The 20,162-nt window shown below is 40.2% G+C and overlaps 2 protein-coding genes across 3 annotated transcripts; both read left to right on the top strand.

The window, feature by feature from the left end:
- The first annotated feature begins 330 nt into the window (after positions 1-330).
- Positions 331-7,147, top strand: dmrt3a (doublesex and mab-3 related transcription factor 3a). 2 transcript variants are annotated; one of them, XM_008336194.2, is made up of 4 exons: positions 331-662; positions 1,396-1,468; positions 3,058-3,706; positions 6,054-7,147. In XM_008336194.2, exons 3-4 carry the CDS (start codon positions 3,124-3,126, stop codon positions 7,076-7,078), a joined length of 1,608 nt encoding a protein of 535 aa, XP_008334416.1. In that variant the 5' UTR covers positions 331-662; positions 1,396-1,468; positions 3,058-3,123; the 3' UTR covers positions 7,079-7,147. The 2 variants fall into 2 exon arrangements, with proteins under 2 accessions (XP_008334416.1, XP_024909273.1); XM_025053505.1 differs by lacking the exons at positions 331-662; positions 1,396-1,468 and having other exon boundaries at positions 2,881-3,706.
- Positions 7,148-14,473: 7,326 nt separating this feature from the next.
- On the top strand, positions 14,474-19,733 carry dmrt2a (doublesex and mab-3 related transcription factor 2a). The gene is given in 5 exon segments (XM_008336196.3): positions 14,474-14,682; positions 15,262-15,660; positions 17,076-17,178; positions 18,544-18,960; positions 18,963-19,733. Coding segments are annotated over 4 exon segments (1,506 nt in total). The 5' UTR covers positions 14,474-14,682; positions 15,262-15,303; the 3' UTR covers positions 19,592-19,733.
- Positions 19,734-20,162: the final 429 nt, after the last annotated feature.

Below are 20,162 nucleotides of genomic sequence, written 5' to 3'. Positions count from 1 at the left end.
AAACAATAGATATAACATATTTTACTATGCATGTTTGTGAAATATACTTTAGAAAATCAATATATTTTGTAAACTGTAAATGTTTATATATTTCACAAATATATTTTCTATATTTACATATATATTACAAACACAATAGTGTATTTTATGTTGTGTTTTCTTCAATATACCTTTATAAAGTCACTTTTTTTTTTTTTTAGAAATGTAATAAATTGATTAGGAGTACTGTGCTGAAATTGTATTTCATTAGAACAAAACGTAATTGATTTTTAAGTAAAAACACACTGCAGATCTGCTGGTTTAATTAAATTAATCAAATTTAATAAAAACATATTTTCTAATTGTCACTCCCTCTCTCTCTCTCCTCATTTCCCCCTCTGCTGGATGAGTCCTGACACCTGACTGATGTTTGAGAGAAACAGCCAGTCACTCATTCAGGCCGCCTTAATTCCTGTGCTGGAGCTGAGGGTCCCGCCTCCCCGGGGGGGCTTAAATCAGCGTTTCTGTGACAGGGCTTCTGTGTGCAGGCGACGCCCCCAATCAGTGTCTGATAATAATAACCCCACTCAGCAGAGGTCAGCTCCTCCTCCTCCTGCTTCAGCTCTGATGGACTCCTGCTGGACCAGTTTCCTCTGCTCTGATCAGCAGGACATTCAAGATGTGTAAATAACAGCATGTGAAGTAACTGCACGACTCCATTCACTCTGTGGTTAACGCTACACACACTGAGCCACTGTTTGATGTCGCTGAGGCTTTGGTCTCTGTGGTGTATAAATGCACTGCAGTTCAAATTAGTTATTGCACAAAACATGTTTTTGTCTTTGTATTGACCAAGCAATATATAGTTTTTGTTCTTTGAACATGAAATAACTCAAGCAAACAGCTTTAATTGACAAAAGTAGAAAATAAGTATTTTTATTTTATTTATATTTTTTATGCAAATTATGCAAAAATAAATCTAAATAATTTTAAGCACCAAAAACAATATATATAACATACACTATGTTAAGTTAATATATATAAATATTAAAATGCAAATCAGCTGCAGTGACATTTTAAAAGAGCAACTTTAAGCAATATTTATAAACTAAATAATGGCATGGATTTATAAAAATACATGCCATTTTTACTAGTTTATTTCATTAAAAAATGTTAATTTTATATTTTTCTTAATTGCTCCCACCGACCAGATTGAACCTTCTTGTGGGCCTGTTCTGGCCTGCGCACTGCATGTTTGACACCCCTGCTTGGTCTAAACAATATTTTTTAATTACCATTAGTTGGTGCAATGGATGGATAGTATCACTTCTAGAGAAAGAAAAAACTGGTTCAGCTGAAAATACTGTATTATTTTCACATTTATTAACAGATTCCCCCCCCCCTTTTTTTTAACAGTTTCAGCCATGGAGAGAACAGCTTTGTTAGAGCGCCACCTTTAACACCCTGATTAAACTTACTGTGGACTGAGGTAAGTTTGAATCATTAATTGGAAACTTATTTAAAGTGATTAAAAGTGCAATGGATAATTTGAACTCTTTTGAATTTGAATTTTAAAAACAAAAAAATATAGAAATTCTGAATATAGAGTGAATGTAAGCTGTAATCCAGCACCTAGGCCTTCTATAAATACCACCATCATCATCATCATCATCATCATCATCATCATCATATATATGTACCTGATCACAGTTCCTCCACTCCCCCAGCATGCGGTGCATCTCAGTCTAAATAACCCAGCAGGCCTTGTGCCAGTGACAGAGCAGGCAGCAGTATAAACTTTTATTCCAGCCTGTGTTTTACTCTTTGTCAATAGACGACATGAATAAATTTATTATGCGTTCAGCCGCCACCTCCCACACAAATCTACTCGGCCGGCACAAACTGCACAGCCACTCTAGTCACCTTGAAATTTCCTGTGCTATTTTCCAATTAAAAGCATAATAGCCCCGGAGACCGGCTTCATGTGGGGAAGTTCACCGGGCTCTTATTCTCAGACTGAAGCAGCTCAGACTCCGATCCCATTATGTGCTTGAATAATCCCTTTTTTTATGGTCAGAACTGGGCCCCGGCTTTGTCCGGTGTTATGTTTCAATGCCCTCTATTAGAGGAGCAGAAGGGACACATCAGCATCCTCCGCAGAGTTCCCAAAGTCCTTAAACACATGCACACACCTAATCATCTCAGTTATATACCGGTTTAAGTGTGTGTGTGTGTGAGAGAGAGAGTGAGAGAGAGTGAGTGCTGTTCTCCAGGAAATATGTCAACAAAAGCCCAGGCTGTTCTGAAGCCATTCACAGTCGTCCAGTTACAGTTACAGAGTGACAGATAAACAAACAGCTCTCATTGAAATATATAAGTGAATATATGAATCACACACTCCTTTCTGAGGGTCTTGGGTGACTGGTGAACAGGAACTGGTCTGTGTACTTAGTGAGTGCTTTTCCTGTCCTGAGGACAACTCAAAGCTACTCACACGACCCTTTTGGGGACCCACCCCTCACTTTGGGAACCCATGCTGTAATATTCTATATATATATATTTATGTACTTGATTGAATTTTTTAAATTGCACAGAAATATTCAGGACAGTTTAAAATACCAACATGGACTCCAATAAATTAATTTATTATATATAATAATAATAGTTATGATACAATGAGAATGAATGGTCTGGAGATATAATGCTAGGACACATAATGCCATATTTCCATATGGCATTTTTCCTGTTTGCACATGATTAAATGTAATATCAATTTAATAAAAAATGCATTTTTTAAACTTTTTTTTTAAAGTTCTAAAATGCATTTACATGTTCTTGTTTCAACAGCAGCATCTAATAATGAGAAAAATGAACAAGTAATCTAAGGATGTCTGCAGGGAATTTCTACTGTTTTTGGCCAATTATTAATACAGGTTTTTTTTCTCTTCTGAGTTCTTCTGATGAAGAGCAGTATCTTCATCTTAAGAACTCTAAAGGACTCAGGGAAAACCTTAGGTTATCTAATCCTGTTCTTGTTCTTTTTCTCACTTCAATTTCTCTGGCTTTTTTTTTTGGCAGCGTGCACGCGCTTTGACGCGAGTTTCAGCCTTTGGATACTCCTCTCCATAAGAGCGCGTCAGGCTGATGTGTCTCAGTGCTGTCAGAGCAGAGGAGCTGGGAACACACACCCTCCTCACCCTCCTCACCCTCCTCACCTCCCTCTGTCAGGCTGCAGCCTCCACCTCTGTCTCCGTGACCACAGCACCAACACTCGTGTCTCCGCCTCGCTTCTCCTCACATGCACTTGTGAGTCCTGCGTCTGGCACCATGAACGGCTACGGCTCACCTTACCTGTACATGGGGGCTCCCGTGTCTCAGCCCCGGGCCCCGCTGCAGAGGACCCCCAAGTGCGCCCGCTGCCGGAACCACGGAGTGCTGTCGTGGCTGAAGGGTCACAAGCGCTACTGCCGCTTCAAGGACTGCACCTGTGAGAAGTGCATCCTCATCATCGAGCGCCAGCGGGTCATGGCGGCGCAGGTGGCGCTGCGGAGGCAGCAGGCTAACGAGAGCCTGGAGAGCCTCATCCCGGAGTCCCTCAGAGTGCTGCCCGGCATCGGCCTAACCGGGTCCGGGGAAGGGACCCAGGGAGCCGCGGGGAGTTCAGATGAGCTGGATCTGAGGTGGAGCAGCTCGGAGCCGGTGCAGGCCACGGCCCAGACATGCACAGGTAGAACCGAAGAGTTAGAAAGAATATTCTGCGTTTCTTTTCTTCTTCTTTTTTATATTAAAAAACAAACAAACAAATATTATAAAAATATTAATTAAGGTATTATCAAATACAAAATACTCAGACAGTAAAGTAAAATGATTTTAAAACATGTAACCCGAGTATTTCAGTTTAATTAAATAAATAAAGTAAAATAATACATTACAGCCACATTCAAATGATTTGTTTATATTTATAATCGTGCACTAAATAAACAAAGACTTCTTAAATTGTTGTAACAGTTATGCATTTATTATAAATATATATTTGTTATGATGATGATTTCAGGATGATTTTGTATTTTTTGTAAAATATAATGCCTAATTTAAAATAATCTCCCGAAAATATATTCTTAATTTTGTCATTATCGTTGGAGAGAGAAAAAAAAATTGTAAAATAAAACTTATTTCTTTTAGAAATTATTACTTTTTTAAAATATATTAATAGCTATTTTTCAACATTTGAAGTGAAAGCCTTACAGTAGAACAGGACTCGGTTTAAAATTAAAATAATATCAATAAAACTAACAACACTAAAATTAACTCAATTTAATATAAAAAATAATAGCGTTATATAATTTATAAAACAGAAGAATATTAGACTTGTTGTCATACGTCTGTCGCATGTTTTGCATATTTTAATGTAATAATTTAGTGATCGGTTTATTTCAACAATTGTATAAATTATTATAATCAAATGGAATTGTTCAGGTTTGTTTTCTATTCTATTTCATAACTATAATTACCAGTTATGTGACTAACTCATCAATGGTTGATGTTTTTTTATTCTGACGTGGATTAACGAATTAATAGTCGATTCGTTTTCACTGTTGTTTATTTAAAGTGTTCATTTATCAAAAGTTTATCTGAATTTAAAAAAAAAAACTATGGATCAAATCGAATCGAATAATCGTTGATCGTCATCCTGGACAGCGACGAGAAAACGTCCCTAGTAAATATTTTGTATTGATATTGTATTAATAATGACTTTGACCGTTGAAACTTTCAAATCTTTCACAACAGCAGCAACAGATTTTAATTTAAAAAACACATTTGGAACCATTTCATTTCTAAGACTTGACCGACACATTTGACCTCAAATTAAAGCACGACATTATTGTATAAATGTGTTTAAAAAAACAGTGCACACTTAACAAACGCAAACATTTGGTGAAAATAATTTATTATTTAAAAAAATAACGAAATATTATTCAGTATATTAACTCATAAGTATATTAAGAAGTCTTCTTAATACAATCTTTTGTATTGGTGTTGTTAAACATACGGCCCGGGGGCCAAAACAGTTCAATCCTGCCCACTTGATAAAATTTGAAAATAAAAAGAATACACAAATACTTAATGTTCAGATCATGCTATTTCTTTTGTAAAACTATTATATTTATTTAATTATTATATATTCAATTTCATTACGTATGAATTATTAATAATAACTGTCCAATAGACTTGTGCCCTGGTCCGGCCCTCTTGACATCTAAGTAGGTTGTATGTGACCCATGAACCAAAATCAGTTTGACAGACGTGGTGTAAAATGTTAAATACATTGAATGAAGTTCAACTCTATCCTGTCAGAGTGCAGTCAGTGCTGAGTGGACTTAAAAATGACTTCCATCTCTAGTGGACGGGCCCAGTCCACTGTAATCACGATATTTCATCTGGGGTCAACTTCACATAAAGTGTTGCCCACTGATCTGGGGTGGGGGAGACTGGGAGGGGGTGGGGGGTCACAGAACAGGGTCCTTCGTTGGTTCTATAACACGCGGTGATTCCGCTAATAACGCTGGATGTAAATGTGAGACAAGAATTTTACAAAACCAAACATCTGCACACTGCCCTGCAGGGGGCGCACACAACAAATAACAAAAGAGTATACAGTAGTTTGACTATAGTCATTTTGGAGGCACTTATTAAAACCTTACAGACGAGGTTACACATACTGAAATATTTAAACAAGTGTTTTCTCAGGTCCCCTAAATATGACCTGATTGGGCCAGATTGGGTCTGCGGACCTTCAGTTTGAACCCGTGTTGTGGGCTTTGATCTTGACATGTTCTTATTAAAAAGGCAATATTGTGTTCTTCATGCAGTCAGGGCACCAATATGGGGGTGGGAGGGCAAGTTGACCTCCCAGGTGACCCTGGCCACCTCTTGAACCTCGGTACTGTGAGATCACAGCAGCCAAAATATACAATAACTAATTAATATATTAAACTATCTATTAAGTCAAGTTAGAGTCTGTTATTGTTTAAATTTCATATCAACTGAACCTAAAGTCGTCCATAACTTTCCAGAGTCGACAGAGGACGCAGCTGACGAGGTGTCCGGGGGTGAAAACGGCGGCAGCTCCAGTGAGAAGGAGCAAGAACCCGTCAGTTCTCCAGAGGGATCCAAACCAAACACCTGCTACTCCCCGGAGCCTCCAGAGACCCTCCCCCAACCTGAGGAGAGCCGATACAGCGTCTCCAAAGCTGGAGGCACCGAGAAGGAGACTAAGAGTGACAGTCCGCAGAAGTATCCCGTCAGCTCCGGGGAGCAGAGCGTCCTGATCGAGGGCCTGGCCGGGTCCATCAACCTGCCCTTCAGCCTGCGGGCCAACAGGCCTCCTCTGGAGGTCCTCAAGAAGATCTTCCCCGCTCACAAACCTCCGGTCCTGGAGCTCATCCTCCGAGGCTGCGGCGGGGACCTGGTGGGGGCCATCGAGGTGCTCCTGTCCAGCCGGAGCGCTGACGGCGGCGCGCACACGCACAGTGACGCGCACTCGGACGCGCTGGTTCTGCCCTCAAACGGACACCTGTTCGAACACACCCTGGGCTCTTACCACCCCGTCACCTCCTCCGCCAAGTGGTCGGTGGGCTCTGCTTTCCGGGTGCCCGAGTCCCTGCGCTTTACCTCCGACGCCGCGTCAGGCGTGGTTCCCACGGGGCCCCTGGGGGTCCCACTGCAGCACCCGTCCTTCCCACAGCCCACCCGTTACCCGCTCATGCTGCGCAACTCCCTGACGCGCAGCCAGGCCAGTCCTTTCGTGCACAACGACGTGACCCTGTGGAATACCATGGCTCTGCAGCAGCAGTACCAGCTCCGCTCCGCAGCCCAGTACGTGTCTCCATTCCCCCCCGCTACCCCCGCCGGACCTGCGGCGTCTGTGTTCCGCAGCTCCCCCATCCTCGCACCCAGAGGACCCTCGGAGGAGCCGCGCATCAGCATCCAAGAGGAGAACTGCACGCTGGGGCCCAAGCCAAGCCTCTACTCCCCGGATGAGGAGTACGAGGAGCGGTCTGACTCCTCAGACTCCCGCATCCACAACTCGTCCTCCTAAAACTCCACACGAATAATGAGTTTTAGGAGGACGAGGCCCCCCCAAAAAAAGTGTTACACTGGAAATACACTGTGTGTGTGTGTGTGTCCGAGAAAGAGAGACAAAGAGAGAGACTTGACCAAAAACAACAACAAAAAAACAAACAAAGAACAAACAAAACAAAAACCGGATGAATGTAACTGACATTTATTTTGAAACCCCCCCCCTGCATGTTAAAAGGAAGCCAAATAAATATTGTTGTCCAAATGGATCAACCTGTTTTCTTCAGATGATCAGCGTATTTACACCTGTAATAATGATTTAAAAAAGTAATATATTTATTATTAAACGAGCACGTGTGCTGTCAGAGTCATTGGTGTTTATTATTATTATTATTATTATTATTAATGTCATTCAGTCACAGCAGATCATTTGACACGAGCTCCTTGTTGAAAAAATACTAAATACGTTACTGCGATGACCACGCGATACAAAAAATGTTTTGTTTTTAAAAAAAAAATCGATATCCTTCTTATTTTAGTAAGAAAAAAAATCTTGCAGTTTTTTTTATTCCAATGAGATCCGTTAAACATAAAACGTTATTTTTAAAGTGTGAAAAGGGAACCAGGGCATTGTTAGTCCCAGATTATTGATGAAATTAACAATACCACGTAAGTTAGTCACAATTTAATTTAATTTTTTAGGTTCATTAAATGTGAATTTATGTATATTATTAGTATTGTGTAATAAATCACCTCATACCTGTATTATTTATTGATTAAAATATGAGTGAAAATTAGATTTAAATATATGTAATAAAAAATTAAAAACATATGCAAGCATTGGTTTTGTTGACAAGAATAAAATACTACTATTAATATTGTTTATGAATTCAGTCTATAGACGGTAAAAAAAGAGATTAAAACAAAGTATTGTCATCATCTCTTTGGCTCAAACATAAATAAAACATTTTCTTTTCTATCGTTTTAATCATGAATAAAAACAGATTTGGTTTCGCTTTCGGCACCTGTCGTCACTGAGGACGTGCTGCCGAGACCGAGATCATCTATTCAAGTCTTTCAAATGCTGCCCTCTTGTGGTAAAACCAAAACATTTAAATGTTTTAATTTTAAATGCATTTTATTTCATTGCGTGTTTTAATCAGACACAGTGACCAGACAGAAGAAGAAGAAGAAGAAAATATTTCAAATATGAAAATAACATTGTCTGTTCTGAGGTGTTAATTTTCTTCTGTTTTATTTTTTTATTAGTGCCATCGACGGACCATTCGATCAAACCCAGAAAACCTGATGAAAGTGAAGCCACGTTTCTTCATCTAACACCATATTTACTGCATGATCTTCTCTCCCTAACTTTTATAGTTTGGCGAAAATTTTCAGCAGTTTAAAAAGTCTTGAGGTTGTCGCGCTACACAGGCTTTCGTCTGACACCCAGTGGACAAAACTAGAATATCAAGTTACTAGTTCAATAAACATAGTATTATATAGTAAATTACATTATAATTATAATTATTATTATGATGATAGTGATGTTTGTGTTTATTTTTATTGTAACAATAATAGTAAGAACAACAACAACAACAACAACAACAACAACAATTATAATAACAATAATAATAATAATAATAATAATAATAATGGATCTTTGGCCCAAAGGCAATGTGTCTGTCATTGGTGTGGAACCTCAGGGTTCAACTCGAACCAAGGGTAAGATCAAATCCCGGTTGGGAAGGTTGATATGTTCCAGTGGACTCACCACCTGCAGGAGGGTTCGGAGGGGTTGGTACGGTGCAGTGTGGTTTGGGTGGCGACTGCTGCCGACCTAGTAATGGATAAGCGGATGAAAATGGATGGATGGATAATAAGGATAATAATAATAATAATAAATAAATAACAGACAATAATAATAATAGCAATACATTTTGGGCATGATTCAACACCACAATCACTAAATAACTACAATGATTCATTAAAAATTTCAATTTCACAATGAAATAATTTCATTTATTACCTTTTTTTCCCGCATATGTAGAATATATTTGAGCCTTTAATGTCGCCTCGAGCCCGGCACACTCCAACAAGACCATCAGCAGGACTAGTTTAAAACTATAGGCCTGACTCAAGGAACCGCTGTGAACAAGGACGGACATTTTTTCATGTGTTTTTCTTGCTCCCGTTCAACTTATTTGTTGTGGATTAATGGTGGTGGAAGTGTTGTTCTAAATTTCACTATCAGAGAGACAAGTGACTGGTACATTTGTGTGTCAATGGTCCGCCGCTTAAACAACCGCCATTAAATGGCAAAACTGGTTTGGCGTGGGTGAAAAATATTTTCTTAGTTTCTTAATTCCTTCTCCGCAAGCGATGGTCTGATTAACGACCGGCTAAAAATGTGTACAAAAAAACCCCGTAGACTTATGGGCTCCAACGAGACTTTTACTGACTTTGCTAGGCAAAAAGTGAGGTGCTGCGGTTGCCCCTTGGCCAGGGGTTTTGTCAAAGGGGCAACTCTTTAGTGATGTCTGTCTGTAAACAGACAATACCACTGGACACTAGAACCCAGCAGCACCTGCAGCATGCTGGATTCTCCTCGTAAAATCACAACCACCAACAACCGTGAGGTGGCATTTTTGGATTTCCCCACTTTGGCACCCGTTCTCTGACAACACCGTTGCAGTGCATGCTGGGAACGCCGGTGGCTAAAAGGCTAATGGTAACATACTTAACTATTTTGACCTGTGTCCTGATAATGGGCCCAGAAATACTAGAATATTATATCCACGTACATTCAGTCATTCAGCATTTAGCCCCCCAGTCATTCTTCCATGCGCCCCCCCCCCACCCCCTTAACCCCCCACAACTTATTTTGAACATTATTGTTAGCTGTTGTGTTGGGGTGTGTGACAGATGTGTGTATTAGAAAATCACATTCATTGTTCAATATGGTCCATAACATTTTATTGTCAAAAGGACGATTCTGTATTTTACAGGATGGTGGCAGCACTGAGGCCCAACCACGTGTCCAAACTAAAACCGGTTTCATGAGTGAATTAAGACACTGTGATCAAACTCATTGTTTTGCCACAAAATAAAATATTTAAACTGGTCTAATCATCCAAAAACTTTTACCACCTCTGCAGTACCTCCCCAGAACCCCTAGAGGTCGTTTGAATTACATGTTCAAGATATACATTTTTAAAGTTTCTAAATCTAAAACGGATAAAAATCAGTTGTTTTAAATGTTGGTGTCATAGATCGTCTCCCACTGACACCTCCACAGCTGAAGGACACTTCCTACTGTTTGTTGCACATTATCCACCCAGAGGTCAAGGTGTCACGGCCCGTCAGACAGAGACAAATGTTGTCCCGGCTGGTTTTGTCTTCAGCTGCATGTGTTGTTGCTCCATCAGAGGCTAATTAACATAACAGGGTCCCCAGTGATCCCACACTGCTCTGCTGTCTATACACAGCTCCTGTTACACTTTACTGCTGACACAGTGGGACACGTCCAACAAGATGCTGTTGTTTCAATCAGCAGCAAAAGTAAACTACGCCCTGTGTGAGAAAGTGTCAAGAAGTGTCTGTGTGTTTGTCCAGGTTGTGGTCATTAAGCACCAGGGCTGACCTGTTATCAATCAAACACTGTCCAGTACAAGTCTGTTTTAGAAGGATTTCTCCTTCAGCATTTATAAAGGAAAAGTACCGCAGGATTTTTAACTCATTGGCAAACAAATGTACTGCCGTTTTTTCATATTTATTTAGTAGGTAATACACACTTTTGTATTTCACTGATCGCCTGCTAACAGCTAAATCCACTCGCTAACACCTGAACCTTCATTGATGATCTGCAGAAATACCTGGATGTAAGTTAGTTTGTTATAACCTAAACCCTAGCTATGGGGTTTAGGTTATAAAAACCAGGATTCTTTCAATATTCTTCAAAACTTTATTTCCTGCCAGGATTCCTGCAAACAAACAAAAAGTGTCCCCAGTGATTCCTGAAATCCCTTCAAAAACCCTTCTAAAGATCAGTTAACCCCTTCAATAACTAAATAAATGACGGGATAAAAAGAGAGGTTTGTGATTTATCGACCAATCACTGAGGGAGAACCCAAAGGAACTCCATGTGGAACAGTAGAGGAATCCACTTTAACAACAACCTCAAGACTCCCGGAGATCCTGACACACTATGTCTTCAGGAATACCTGGAATTCCTTCCAGAGACCCTGACATCCTAAATGACTCATGGAAATCCGTTCAAGCACCTCCTCAGCTCCTCCGTGGACACAGACAACACATTTCACCTGGAGGATCCTGGGTTAGGGCTGCTCCTGTGGGATCAAAGCATTCCTGGTGTGGAAACTGCAGCCTAGGGTGGCGTGTCGTAACCCCCGCAATAAATTAAGATGAAGTGGCAAATAAAGCTGCACCTGCAAGACAAACGTCTTCACCTCCAACACATGGAGAAACCGTTAGAGGAGGAGCTGCAGCCACAAGGAGATGAAACAGCCGCGCGTCCTCGTCTCAATTGTCCCACTGAAACATATGTTTATTCGCCGTTTTTAAAGCTAGTCATCAATGACGAACATGATCAGTGGTGACCGCGAGGTTAGAAGCAGCAATTCTAGTATGTTTGTATGTATGTGTTTATATATGTACATATATTGAAGATGTAGATTGAATTATCTATTGATTCATAATAATAATGGAAAAACTAAACACATTGTAATGGCCTCATTTGATGTATAAGTGGTTAATGCTACTGCCTTACAGCAGAAAGGTCAGCAGTTTGATCCCCGGTCGAAACTATATTATTTTTTTAAGTGTGGGGGAGGGGCTTCTTTGTGGGTTTAATTGTCAAAAGAATAAAGAATAAAAACCTTAAGAGGAAACATCAAATATTCCAGCTGTGAGGTGGAGTTTTCCAAGTTCTGTTTGATTTGATGTGATATGAGGAAACGTCACATTACAAGTGCTCAACCAAGTTCCATTTTTCTATTTGTCGCGCTCACTGTCCCTCTCTGGGTTATTTTATCAAGGTTTATAACACACATATAAAATGTGTATTTGTTTACATCTATGTTTTTGAAGTTTATACTGGGGGCAGTTAATAGTATATTTACGAGGGACCGGAACAAATTAATTTTTTTAGTTGTTTTTAATGGGGAAAATTTGAGTGCTGTTGCAGAACGGATTAATCTTGTATCTTTAAGGCCCACTGTACTGTGTGACAGATATGAATCCTCACTGGTATTTTCCTTTTAAAGAGCGCAGGTAACGACGGAGGGTGTAGCTCCTCAGGCTGTTGTCAGTTGTGTGTAAAGAACCGTGACCGTGCTGTGGTTTCATCAGTTCCCATGAACCTAAGCTGCCACATTAATGACACAATAATTAATTAATTAATTATTTTTTGTCATTGTTGGACTGAAGTCAGACCCACAGAGCATAGTACTGTTGCTGGAAATGCTACAAAAATGTGTTGAACTATACACAGCGATTTCATTGTTGTGTAAACACCGTAAGAAAAGCAGAAGTTTGAATGTGTTTTAACAAAGAAGGAAGAATAATTCAAGATAAGACTAAAATACTTATTTCACAATTTTGCAACTTTTTAAACCCTGAGCATATTTGTGTCATTTCTTTTTTTTATTTACCCCAGATTGTTACATTTATTTGACCTGAAAATAATCTGGAATAGATTAATAAACAATGTTTTGTTTTGTGTTTTTAATAAGAGTTATGTGTGGATGTTCTGAGACAAAGGTGAAGGGCGCAGTCCTACCCTGGCCTCGTTCATTGTTTCGTGCAGGATTCTCCTGCTGACAAGGTGCTTTACAAAAGGTGTGATTGTTGTGAAAACATTCTTATCAAGCTGCGCTCCTCCTGCCCAGAGGACAGACTGTAACAACCTGCATGACTCAATTATCACCTGCCTGACTGATGTGCCACAGGCCAGTTTGGACGGTGATCCATGTGAACCACATTAAGACACATCAGAACCTGCACGTTTATCTGGGACCTTTGAATGTTGTTGATGCCAGATCTTCCCACAGTCACAAAGTCACAGCATACAGTATGTTTCTAACATTGACAGGGTGAAACTTTTGGCTCAAAAAAAGAAAAAAAGAAAAAAAAAGAACCTGAAACAACTGGTTTCAAAGATCAGGAAAAGTCTGTTTTATGTCCTGTAAATGAATTCATTTAAGCAGAAAAATTAGCCCAAAACAGATGTGGGAAAAAAAAAGTGTAAAGATGCCCTCAGACATACTTCCTGTTTACCCACGAGTAAATAAAGCCTGTTTTACTTTATATGAGAATCAGAATCTGGTGTAACTAACTTGAATTGGTGTGTTATAATAAAATACAATAAATAAAATACAAATAAATATTGAAATATATAACTTGAGATTCAAAATAATACATTCACGGTTAAGACAAAATAATAATTATAATAATAATTATTATAATCATTATTTTAATAATCATACTAGTACTACTACTAATAATAAAATTACTCGTTTGTTGACTTTTGACTTTTTTTACATGAGCCCTAACAGGACAAACTAAATATCTTTTGAGCCCTTATGATAACGAAAGGTTACCTAATGACAGCATGACATAAATATGACACAATGACAATAAGATATACTGTAGTATTCCACCCTGACATATAGCTTCACCACTAGATGTTGCTGCCTTCTACAAAGTGTACTCTTACTCGTCATCCGTTCAATGTCACTACATTCCCTTTTCTTTCCCCCAAAACAAATGACACTTGTTTGTCATTGAGCTTTCACTAATTGATAGTTAAAATCACATGGTTCTTAAAGATGACAGTAGATTGCTGTATCATTATTTATTTATGGTTGATAAGAACTTTATCTACTATAATTTACATGACAACAAGATGTCAGTGTCATGATATGATACCGCTGTCTCCAACAGAAGGCCAGACCAAGGACAGTGCAGCATGTCAGATAGAATTGCTAAGATACTTGGATCATGGACATTTTTTTAAAAATCTCTGTTAATTATTGTATGCCAAAATAGAATTCACCTGAACATACCAGCTAGCTTCCTTACTTATTTTTTTGTTTTGCTTTTTTTTTTTTTTTTGTATTTTAGACCAGTGTATGTACAGTTTTGAGACAGTTGAGGTCAGCCTCCAGTCACAGTTACATCTATTTAACGCTGAGTTTTTTTTTTTTTTGTTTTTTTTTGTTTAGTACACAGACAAAATCCAGACAAATCGGTCTGTGTTAAGTAAACTTGTTCCTCAGGTGAAGTGATAAGAACTTGCCCTGCAGGAGAACGGAATAACTGCTCCGACTCCTATTGGTGGCTTCGCGCCCAGCGGCTGCCAATCAGAGGCGAGAGAGCGCGGAGCGCAGAGGTTCATAGGAGTGAAGCTGAGCAGAGGGAGCAGCAGAAGAAACCTGGATCTGACATCGATACAGACACTGACAGAGGTCAAGTAAAGAGAGTTAATCTGTGCAACTAACAGATTTATCAAGAAGGAAAAACTTCAACTGGAGTCTGGACAGAGGAATTGTTCAGTTTCTCTTCGCTGCTTCAAAGCCGAGACAGGCGAAAACAATTGTACAAGTAAGTTGAAGTCTTTTTGTTTTCTTTTTACGCTACTAATAAAAGTTGTTTACCAGTTAAATGGGCATCGACAGGCAACAATGGGGAAAAAGTGCATAAATACGTTTACATTTGATATCGAGTAGTGATTTTTAGTCGTAAGATGATAATTATGAAATTAATCTCCCACCTTCTTATAAACACTTACTATATATTTATTATTGTTATTGGTGAACAGTAAGTAATGATTTCTTTACACTAGATTAAACTGTATTGTCATTCAAACACTCAAAATGCAGTGTAAATAGTAATGGTTATTGTGAAAGGGCAAAATTGCAAATTATTTAAATGTAGAGGAATATTGATTCATCAGTTTAACTTGTATGACTGAATCGTGAAAATAAATAAATAAAATTAAAATGTATTTTTTATATTTTATTTTTATAGTTTTACATGTATGACTTATGTGTCGTTAAAAAAATAAGAGAATTCCTGTGATTTTTATTAAATTTATTAAAATTGTGAGCAGTTACAACCGGTTTGTTCTCGGACCAAAGCAACAGAACCTGACGGGAGTTAAAATGATGTGTTCTTCTACAGCAGCATCCACAGCCGGCTCAGCACTGTGGTCTGGGGGCAGTCATGGCAGGAAACACCGGTTGCGAGTTTGAAATCGACGTGGAGAGTCTCGCTGATAGCGACTCCTACAGTCGGCCGGACTCGGTTCCGCTCGGCGCTGCCGCCTCAGAGGACGAGGGTGACGAGCACAAGGGCGACGACAAGCCCGCTTCCGGAGGCCTGTGTCCCGGGGACCAGAGGAAGCGGAGCCGGACCCCGAAGTGCGCCCGCTGCCGCAACCACGGGGTGGTGTCATGCCTGAAGGGCCACAAGCGCTTCTGCCGCTGGAGGGACTGTCAGTGCGCCAACTGCCTGCTGGTGGTGGAGAGGCAGCGGGTGATGGCGGCGCAGGTGGCGCTGAGGAGGCAACAAGCTACCGAGGTGAGGCGGGAGAGTCTGTGGGTGAGGCTGTGTTATCGAGACAGATGGAGGTCGAACATTTGACCTAATATGTTTTAAGTCAAATTATATGGAATATCAAACAAAATAAAACTTGTTTATTTCATCTTTAACGTTCACTGTTATTTTAAATCTAAAAAATATTTCACAAACCACCAAACGTCACTAAATAAACCAGTGAACACAATTAGAAACTGAACTCATTCTGTTGTGTTGATGTTTTAAATGTGTCAGAACAATTTGGTTTTTAAAAAATGTGAGCTTTGTCCCTTTTCTTAATACAATAAGACGAATAACATTATATTTTCTCTATTCGATGCACACTTTCTGTTTACTTGAAACCAAAATATTGCAATATATTTGTCTGGCAAATACTTTTAAATGAGTACATTTTTCTTTGCTTTTTCTCAGTATAAGAGTTACATTTACTGTATAAAAAAAGACAGTTCCGATGTCGGTGTATTTATTACAAACTGTGGCAGCTCCCAGAGAGAGAAATAAAGATTGAAAAATATAAAAGTTAAAAAACCACGAGAAACAGAGTGAAGAACTTTAGAAATACAATAAATAAACATTTAACTTTATAATAAGTATTCAATGTTATTCTGTATAACTTCACAGTATTAGTTAAAGAGTGTGTATTTCCACACACTCAGTGTTGACAGAGAGCCAGTGTCTGACCTGCAGCTGTGCAGAATATTGTCCTGTTGTGGTTAACGCTGCCTTTCATTCTCTGCACGTTCCATTTGAGATGTGTTATGTAAAACAAGTGTTTCCACTTCTGAGGAAACAACATCACTGAGTCTCTTGGAGCAGAAACGACTGCGTGCTCTCGCAGTGTCCAGAATCACTGTGAGAAAAAAACACACCAGGGTTTGATTAACGCTGTTCCTGGAGCAGTAGTTTACATGTATTATTTATGTATTTGGGTTTACATGCGCCCTAGTTTACTTGGTCAGGACTGGTGTGACGTTCAGGACCAGGAGGGAAAAATGTATTTATTTTTTGGGATAGTTTCACTGAGTCTTAGGACGATTTGTTGTTAGATTTTGGATTCTGATGATCGCAGTGATGGTTCGCTCCTCTCCTGACATTTAACACCACCTTAAATTAGACATGATGACATGATGTTATTAGTCAAGGGTTAACATTTGTCACTGTGTGTTTTTTTGGATAGTTTGTTATTTATGTGTTGAGTTTTTATGTGCAATCTATTCCATTATGAAATATATACACTTTTGTATGTATTCTGACAACTGAAGTGATGCATTTTACTCTCCAGAGATAGTTAAAACTCTGACTGCAACCGTGACAGATCAGATCTCATTGAAGGATTAGGTAAACTGTTGTAAAAGCACATCTTTAACCACTTTTGTTTTTTTATTTCTCTGTTTCAGGATAAGAAGGGAATATCAGGTAAACAGATTCCAGCAGAGAGGAGAACGATATATCAGAGACACATCCGTCCGTCCACCATGCTGGCCAAGAGCATCCTGGAAGGTAATGAGACAATAATCCTGATAAAATATATAATAAAGTAATAATACATAATAATAATAATAATATATATAAATATTTTTCTTTTCATTTTTCTTTCATTTAAGAATTTTCTTCTCTTGCATTTCTATTTTTTCCACTGTCTAAAATCCACTGAACACTTCTTTTCCTCTCTTGTCTTTAACTTCCTCTTCCTCTTAACAGTGAAGGACTTTCTAACAACTGTAAGCACTGATATATTTAACCTTTAAGCATGTTCAAGGTCACCTAACTCCATTTACAGCATACGTGTGGCATGACTTAACTCTTTTACATCACAAATGAAACTATCAGTTGTATTAAACGGCTATTCCTCTGATGACAGGATATCGCCCGGTCCAGTCTGATCCATTCCTGGCCGCCAACCCATCTCTCCCGCCACCTCTGAGCGACCGCATGAGGAAGAGGAGAGCCTTCGCCGACAAGGAGCTGGAGACCATCATGTTAGAGCGGGAGTACAAGGAACGGGAGCTGATGGAGAACAGCCAGACGGCCACGGCTTCCCTCATCTTCCCCAACAGCATGGTCCACCACGCGGCCGAGTACAACTCCTACAAGACGGGCTACTCGCCCGCAGCTCAGGTGGAGCCGCAGCCCAAAGAGCTGTGCGGCTTCATCGGGCCCAACTGCCTGGACCTGTCCATGCAGTATCCAGCCGGCTCGGCCAACGTGGAGCTCATCTCCTCCAACGTCAGCGTGGCTACCAAGCACCGCCACTACCCGCCGCAGCCGCACCTCCCCCGCCTCCAGAGATAGTTAAAACTCTGACTGCAACCGTGACAGATCAGATCTCATTGAAGGATTAGGTAAACTGTTGTAAAAGCACATCTTTAACCACTTTTGTTTTTTTATTTCTCTGTTTCAGGATAAGAAGGGAATATCAGGTAAACAGATTCCAGCAGAGAGGAGAACGATATATCAGAGACACATCCGTCCGTCCACCATGCTGGCCAAGAGCATCCTGGAAGGTAATGAGACAATAATCCTGATAAAATATATAATAAAGTAATAATACATAATAATAATAATAATATATATAAATATTTTTCTTTTCATTTTTCTTTCATTTAAGAATTTTCTTCTCTTGCATTTCTATTTTTTCCACTGTCTAAAATCCACTGAACACTTCTTTTCCTCTCTTGTCTTTAACTTCCTCTTCCTCTTAACAGTGAAGGACTTTCTAACAACTGTAAGCACTGATATATTTAACCTTTAAGCATGTTCAAGGTCACCTAACTCCATTTACAGCATACGTGTGGCATGACTTAACTCTTTTACATCACAAATGAAACTATCAGTTGTATTAAACGGCTATTCCTCTGATGACAGGATATCGCCCGGTCCAGTCTGATCCATTCCTGGCCGCCAACCCATCTCTCCCGCCACCTCTGAGCGACCGCATGAGGAAGAGGAGAGCCTTCGCCGACAAGGAGCTGGAGACCATCATGTTAGAGCGGGAGTACAAGGAACGGGAGCTGATGGAGAACAGCCAGACGGCCACGGCTTCCCTCATCTTCCCCAACAGCATGGTCCACCACGCGGCCGAGTACAACTCCTACAAGACGGGCTACTCGCCCGCAGCTCAGGTGGAGCCGCAGCCCAAAGAGCTGTGCGGCTTCATCGGGCCCAACTGCCTGGACCTGTCCATGCAGTATCCAGCCGGCTCGGCCAACGTGGAGCTCATCTCCTCCAACGTCAGCGTGGCTACCACGCACCGCCACTACCCGCCGCAGCCGCACCTCCCCCGCTGATGTGGCCCCGCGGTGCAGCCAACCTGGGTGACGCCCTGCTGTATCAGCAGTGTCTGTTCAACGCCACGGCCGTGCAGAACATGAAGCCTGGAGCTGTGTGGGAGCCCAAAGTCATGCCCGTGGAGAGCCAGCTCCCAGAGCAGGAGGCTGTGGCTGCCCTGACGGCGAAACTGGAAGGCTCCCGGGCTGCCGGGCTGCAGGACTCATCCCAGCAGCCTGACCCTAAAACCCTCGCCCACGGGGGGCAGAGGGAGTGCTCCGCGTTCTCTCCTCCGAAGAGAAGCTTCGGACAACCCTTCCCCACCAACGCTAATTCCCCAAACTCCATCCACGTCTTGAACAAATTTAACAAGGACAGTGCTAAGCTTTCCATGAAACTCAACTCCTTTCAGTCCCGGGCAGAGCTCAGGCCTCCGCACTGCAAAGAGCTCATAGAGGAGGCAGCACGCAAGTTCAGGGAAGGTTCCATCAAAGACGTCCAGGCGGTGAAAATAACCGACAGGTACGCCAAAGACTTTCTGACCAAACCCGTGGGGACCAAGATGGCCTCCAGCGAGTCTCTGTCCTTCTCTGTGGAGGCTATACTGAAAAGACCTGCTCCTGCCATGAGTCGAGCATTCCATTAGTTTCAGTGTCCGTTCTGTTCTTGCACTGCTAACTGGCAGGTCGGTCTCAGACACAGGACTTTGTTGTTTCAGGTTTTCGGGGTCAAACAAAGACTTAAAGACACAGGCACTGCATCCAAAAATAGAAAAGCTGGAATTTTTTTTTTCCTCCATTAAATATTTATGTACATTATATTTTATGTGCATGTTTAATAACTTTATTCTGTAGAGTATTTAAACATTACCCAAATGTTTTTTTTTTTCATGTCAATAAACTTTATAAGACTGAAACCTTTTGTGTAAAATGTGTTTATTCCCTGCTGAAGTTTTTCCAGATTTCACTCTGAAATGTTCGCAAGGAGATAGTAAAAATTAATTTTTGTGTCCGAAATTTACATCAAATACTAGGCCTGACTATAAGTCCTTACAGTAACGGGATTTTTTTGTGTGTGACGTCATTTCAGGTTTTTAAATTTAAAACTATAAACCACAAATACAGCAGTTTAATCAATATATGTTTTTATTTTTCCTATAGATTTAGTTTAAAATGTATTTCTTATAAAATATCTAATATTAAAAATATTTTTGTTAA

Source organism: Cynoglossus semilaevis, chromosome Z, assembly GCF_000523025.1.
Source record: "Cynoglossus semilaevis isolate Cse_v1.0 chromosome Z, Cse_v1.0, whole genome shotgun sequence".
Taxonomy (NCBI): domain Eukaryota; kingdom Metazoa; phylum Chordata; class Actinopteri; order Pleuronectiformes; family Cynoglossidae; genus Cynoglossus; species Cynoglossus semilaevis.
Note: the sequence above shows the minus strand (reverse complement) of the source record. Positions and strands in the feature narration are given on the sequence as shown.

Bases quoted from the DNA above. Each gene is read 5' to 3' on its own strand.
- dmrt3a (XM_008336194.2), top strand. From the start codon at position 3,124: ATGTGTCTCAGTGCTGTCAGAGCAGAGGAGCTGGGAACACACACCCTC. The intron at 3,707-6,053 runs GTAGAACCGAAG...ATAACTTTCCAG, and splicing joins CACGGCCCAGACATGCACAG to AGTCGACAGAGGACGCAGCT.